The following is a 6,000-nucleotide window of genomic DNA, read 5'->3' as shown; positions in this document are numbered from 1 at the left end:
CAGACTTTGCCAGGTGGGTCCCAGGCGCACCTCCCTGGCGCCCCCACTGGGGAGGTGGGTTATCGACACGTTTCGGGAGTCAGGCCCTTGCAGCTTGCAGTCGCCCCTTGCAGGATTCGTCGAGGTCAGGGTGTTGGGACTCTGCATCTTCAGAAGACCTTTCTCTGGGTGCCCTGGCCAGAGCTGAGGGTGAGGAGGGCCATGAGTCCCTGGGCTTTCTTCCTGGCGCTGGCCCAGCATGACCCCAGGAGCTGCAGCGAGGCTGGGCTTCGACCCCCAGTGATGGTGGTCTGGGCCCTGAGTTGTCTTGGGGGCAGAGAGAAGATGGGCTTGGAAGGTGACCTCAGCACCACCCACTCCTTGCCAGCTAGGAGAGAGGGTGGGTCTCCTCTTACCACCCTCCCCGCTCCCTCACGCGTCTCCCCTCCAAAATCACGCCAGCTCCTACGACTGAACGAGACCCTCCTGTCCCACGGGGGTCCCCCCTGGGTAGCTCATTTCCTTCTCATTATGCATGGTGGTAAGCCGAGGCCCGGAGAAAGTGAGGAGACTTACCAAGGTACACATGCCACCGGAACATTCTAGAGCGGCTCCAGGTTCGAGCCTTTCCCGTTCTATTTCTAATCTGCAATATGGGGCAGGAAAGAACGTTCATCACACAAAAACATTTCGTGGACAGAATCGGGCACGCTCGCGCACTACTTCACGCAGCACCGAGACGTGCAGCCGGCGCTGTGAGACCCGCTTCTTTGCCTTCCTCCCAGTCGCTGGTACCCAGAGGACGCCATCCCCTTGGGAATCCAGTCTCGAGTCTTCCTCCGGGCTTGCTTCTCACCCTAGACTTGGGGGACTCTGATATTGCACCTCCCCGTTTTCCTAGCAGCCCCGTGTCTCCTGGTGTGGAAGACGGACGGCCCGCTGCGGAGGGCTCCGCCCCTGCGTGGTGACAGCCCCACTCCCTCTGCTTCCGTGCTCCACAGAGGACACGCGTGTGCTGGCCTCCCCGGCACTGAGCTCTCGGAGACTGTACTTACACTGACGATGATGAAGCGTGTGTTTGGTCATTATTAATCCCTCTACATGGTCCCTACCATTTCCCGAGCATTTGCCGCGTGTCGGGAACTGTGCAGAGTGCCCGTGGGGCGTGCTCATTTAGTATTCCTGTCACAGCCGGGGAAGGCGAGAGTGGGAGAGGGTCAGTGACCTGCTGGGGTCACATGGGCAGACAGCGGAAGGGCTGGCTCCGCTGGCCATGGAGGTGCTCATGGCTGGGGTGCTGTGGCCTCCATGGTCCCGACAGAGAGGGGAGGGCTGCAGAGACGCCCCGCTTTGGAAGGAGGGTGCTGGGTCCGAGTCCTGGTCCTCCAGGTGTGAGCGGCGTGACACCGAGTCACCTCATCTCTGTCGTCCCTGTGAAGGGAACGGTGATGAGGGACGGCATCCGGTGGCCCATCGTGGTCCTGTGCGCCGGGCATGCTCACGCACCTGCCTCCGCGAAGTGTGCTGTTCGAGACGCACCGCCGCCCCGTGTTCTGCTGACGTGACCCCAAGCTGTTCATTTCTCTCTTGTTTTTCAGGTGATGAACCAACAAAATCATGTCTGAAGTACAAGGAACGGTTGAGTTTTCTGTAGAGCTTCATAAATTCTATAATGTGGATCTTTTTCAGAGAGGGTGAGTATGATTCTCTGGTTGCAGTGTGTGTGCGGTCACGCTCCTTTCTCCTGGCAGGGGCTGGGGCAGCCACGGCAGGTGGTAGGACGTTTTGGATAAATGACAAAGGGGTTTTTGTAATTTTTCCTGCCAAGTGGAAAACCAAACCGTTAGTCCATTTAAAAAGAAACCACGTGTTGAGAGACTAGAAAATGCCAATTTCTCTCCTTGTCCTGCACTTTCTCCTTCCTCCTCTCTTCGTAGCCAGTCTTCCCCGGAGTGGTCAGTCCGTGTTGACAGCAGGTGACGTCACTGGAAAGGAAGCTTGTGTATTCTGATCAAATGTGTTTGTGTGCTCGGTACTTGAAGGCGTATCTTTCTAAACCACACATCACAAAACCTGGTCTAACTCTCTCAAAATCGGAGAATCGACTGTGTCCTCCTTAAATCCGTAACGAAAACGTAGTGGCTTCCGGTTTTGGGGGACATGGTGTGACTTTGCCTCTTCCACGCAGGACCTCAGTACGTCCTCAGGGTGGACTTACCTCTCAGGGCCCTTGCAGACAGCAGTGGTGTGGAAGGTTGTAGACAGCATCGAAACAGAGACCAGAAGTCCGTGTCCTCCGTGTCTGCGGTCCTTCCCCATGACACAGCCAGGACACCTAAGTTCACAGAAACAGCGCGAGGTGTAGGCGCACGGACCGAGCAGAACGACGGGTCCCCGGCGGCTGGTTTTCACTGTGTAACAGATGACTCCAAACCTCAGCGGCTTAAAGCCACTTTGGATTTAGCTCCTGACTCAGTACAGGCAGGCAGAGCTGGGCTCAGCCTGGCGGTTCAGCTGGGCGGGACCAGGCTTGGCTGGTCTCAGCTGGACACACTGGGCTCCGGGGCTGTCTGCAGGGAGGCGGTGGCTCCCTCTGGGCCTCCCGCCCTCCCGCTGGCCGGCCTGGCTTGTTTACATGCAGCTGGGGACCCCGGGCAAGCGTGGAAACGCCCAAGGGCTCTGTAGTCCAGCGTCACAACCTACACGAGGTGTTTCCACTGCCCCCTGTGGGCCGAAGCAGGTTTGAGGACAGGCTGGATGCAGGCGGGAAATGCACACGTCTCCTGACGGAAGAGGAGGGATCGGTACACATGCTACACAGCCTGCCACTTCCGGTTTCCAGGGAGTAGCTCTGAAATCGACGCCTCCAGGGCCTCTTGCATGTCACGGTGCTTTTTACAGACGCTGGAGCTCGGGGGGCTGTCCTGGTGGGTGACCTGGGTTAACAGGGCATGGTTCTGGGACCAGCTCTGTGTTCCAGGGAGAGGTGCACCTTAGGGTCCTGGAGCTGGATTCTGATGAAGCAAAGCTCTGTGTACCCTCGGGAAGCCCCCGCCCCTCGGTCCGGCCCTTGTCGCTTTCTCAGAAGCCGGTTGGTGTCGTGAGAAGAGCCTGGACTTGGGGCCGGGCCTCCTGAGTCCTGGCTTGACGACTGCTTCTTGGAGCTCCCCCGTCATCTTGGTCCCCTCTGCTCCCAGGATTCTCATTTACAGGAAAAGGAAGCCTTGATGGTGTGATAGTATTAGACACGTTCTAGTCAATATCTCCTGAAGCTTTGTCACCAGCCCTACAAATAAGAGGTGTTTTGCTAGACAGGTAACCTGGGACCAGGGCAGGAAGCAGAGCCCAGCTCTGAAGGGGTGCCGGGTCTGGGGCCAGACTTTCCCGCTCGGAATTCTGTATTGTTTTCTGTGATGTGCGGCTGGCCTCTGACATGGGCTGTGTTCTCCCTGGGGGTGCACAGTGTGTCCATCAGGATGTGGGGAGATAAGACTAAAACTTCGGTTTACCATTGTTTTAAACAAAAATAACAGAGAAATCCAGCTTCATTAAAAATCAGAATCCAGATCGACCCGGGAAGCCTCGTTGTGTCCATATGGTTCACAGTCATGAGTTCCGCTCAGTGACTCAGACACAAACGAAGGCGGGTGGCCCACCGCTCCAGTGCGTTGACAGCATCACCCGCACATGGCAATAGATGGCCGTTGGCATCTGACCATCCATCAGTTGTTTTCTCGAGTTAACTCCACCAGCCCTCATAGGGGAGCAAATGGCTAAAACAAACCCAAATACTGTAAGGGCATGATCGTGAATGAAAGGTCATGCTGATAAAGAAAGGACAGAAAACTCTAGGAAATGACAGAGCCCCCGACACTCCCTTGTCCAAGCCTGTGGATGACACTGGGCTGACCTGACAAGTTCATCAGATCCAAAAATAAGTCGACTGAGCCATTTGAATTTATTAAAACATTGATAGATGGATTTATAGCCATAATTACTCAAAGCACACCTCATCCTAACGGAGCATTGGGCCTGCGGGTATTGACTAGGGCTTGTATGAAATCATCACACTGGCCAGAGGTTTCAAATGACTTGTCCAAAACACCAAGAGGCCCCTGTGCAGCCAGTAAAGGGGGTTGGAAGAAAACCACGGAGCTATGGCTTACTCGGAAGCCTACGACACGGTTCTTTCTAGATCTGTGTGGTTTGGGGAGGCACCTGATAGAGCGAGGCTCAGCACTGCGATCGGATATTGAATCAGGCTGCATTAAAGCCAGAAGTTTGAATCACTCATAGATATCTATGAACAAGAACGTTATGCGTCCCATCAAAACATAAAATAATTAATTTTGAAAACAGGGTTATTGCATTTATCTGTTCAAAGACCTTTTCCTATGTTTCTAATGCATAGTGCACATGAATGGACTTGTACGTGCACATGATTTACAGAGAAATGTGTATGTATCGAGGCTGTACACTCAGAAACGTTCTTACTGGTAAACGTGCAAACTGTTGTGAACAGTTGGTGGCCACTGGTCCATCTAGGAGAACAGGAGGACTCTCACAAATGTCTTCTCGATCTTAATACTGGCGTTTCATGGTGTCCAGGGGTATGGACATTCAAGGACATTATTTCGATGTGGATGAGGGCATACTCTCCCCATCACCACGCTTGAGGGTGGGAGTCACAGCACACGTCCTTAAACAGGCCAGTAAATCTTTTGGAGGAAGGCAGTTAGACATCTCAGGGGGATGGAGCGAGTGCTAGGTTCTCTAAGGACCTGTCCGCAATAAGACCGCGAGGTCAGCAGTCCTCAATCCCCCGGGTCCTAGTAGAGGGAGCTGTGGACAGGCTGGGCATGACGCCAGCCAGGATTCTGCATCTGTCAGGGGAGGTGATCCCTGATGGCTAAGTGTTCAGGAATTTTATGCTCTGAATCCCTCAGGACCCATGCGTATGGTGAAATGTAATTACTTTGCCCAGTGAGCACTCCATGGAGAAGTGATGGCTGCAGTCCAGGCCTAGTGGTTGAGGGGAGGGGGGGTCTGGGTGAAAGAAACGGGATGGTCTGCTGATGGCATTACACAGACGGAAGGAAGGAGCTGAGGGAGCTGGCTCATGTGGGGGTTATGAGGATGCATGATTACATATGTTCTCCATAGGACCCTTGGGTGGTAGACATTAGAGTTGGGGATTGCGAAAGAAGGAGAGTCCCCTTCCGCAGACTGAGTTTGACTGTGGCCATCCACGGGCCACCTAGTTTCTCCAGTTGATGAGAAATGTCCCACCTCATTATTACCCAGTCCTGCCAGACAGGTGCTTCCCCGTGATGTGTTGCAAGACGCTTTGTTGGAACCACATGGACACAGAACTCAGCGTTTTGCATGAGAATTTGCCTGATCAGGGAGTGTCATGCTTCTGACACGTTTATATTTGTGGATGGTCTTTCTAGCCCCACACTAGATGTTTGTAATGATGTTTGCTTTGACCAAACAATCAACCTGCATTTATCCAAAGTCCATGTTGACTGAGGCAGATTCTCAAAGGAAAAGCATCTCTTCAAACCAGTCAACGAGCATCCTGAATTGTCACCCTTGTGCTTGGCAGTCAGGCTCATCCTGACAGCAGGCAGGGGCAGCAGGGCACTGGGGAGCCTGGCGTGGGGCTCAGACCTGCCTTTGAAGCCAGGCTCTGCCACTGATAAGCTCTGAGAATGTGAGGACATCTCTTTGAAGCATTCAGAGCTACCATTTTCTCACCTGTGACATGATGTGGACAAAGTTTATCTAAAGGGGCTGTGGCAGGAAGTGCATCAATTAATAGATGCAGAACAGGGGGCATGGTGCCTGGTCCCTGGTAGAAGCCATCCCAATGGTCACTACTGCACCCACTCCTCAGCCCAGTGCTCAGTGCCTGAGTGTTTGACCTCAAACTTCTACCTTGCTGTCTGTGCTCAGACCATTCGCGTCCCTCCTCCTCCTAATATCTTCTGGAAAAACTCTACCCTGTGCAACACCTAG

The 6,000-nt window shown here is 53.9% G+C and overlaps 1 protein-coding gene across 1 annotated transcript in view; it reads left to right on the top strand.

Annotated features, from left to right (window-relative positions):
* The first annotated feature begins 1,596 nt into the window (after nt 1-1,596).
* The window catches only part of FAM135B (family with sequence similarity 135 member B), a 92,343-nt gene continuing 87,939 nt past the window's right edge, over nt 1,597-6,000 (top strand). Inside the window, exon 1 of the mRNA XM_036264156.1 lies at nt 1,597-1,673. Within this exon, the coding sequence (XP_036120049.1) occupies nt 1,597-1,673 (77 nt within the window). The remainder of the gene's footprint in view (nt 1,674-6,000) is intronic.

Source organism: Molossus molossus, unplaced genomic scaffold (genome assembly GCF_014108415.1).
Source record: "Molossus molossus isolate mMolMol1 unplaced genomic scaffold, mMolMol1.p scaffold_m16_p_16, whole genome shotgun sequence".
Classification (NCBI taxonomy): Eukaryota; Metazoa; Chordata; class Mammalia; order Chiroptera; family Molossidae; genus Molossus; species Molossus molossus.
This window is presented reverse-complemented; position numbering and strand designations above follow the sequence as displayed.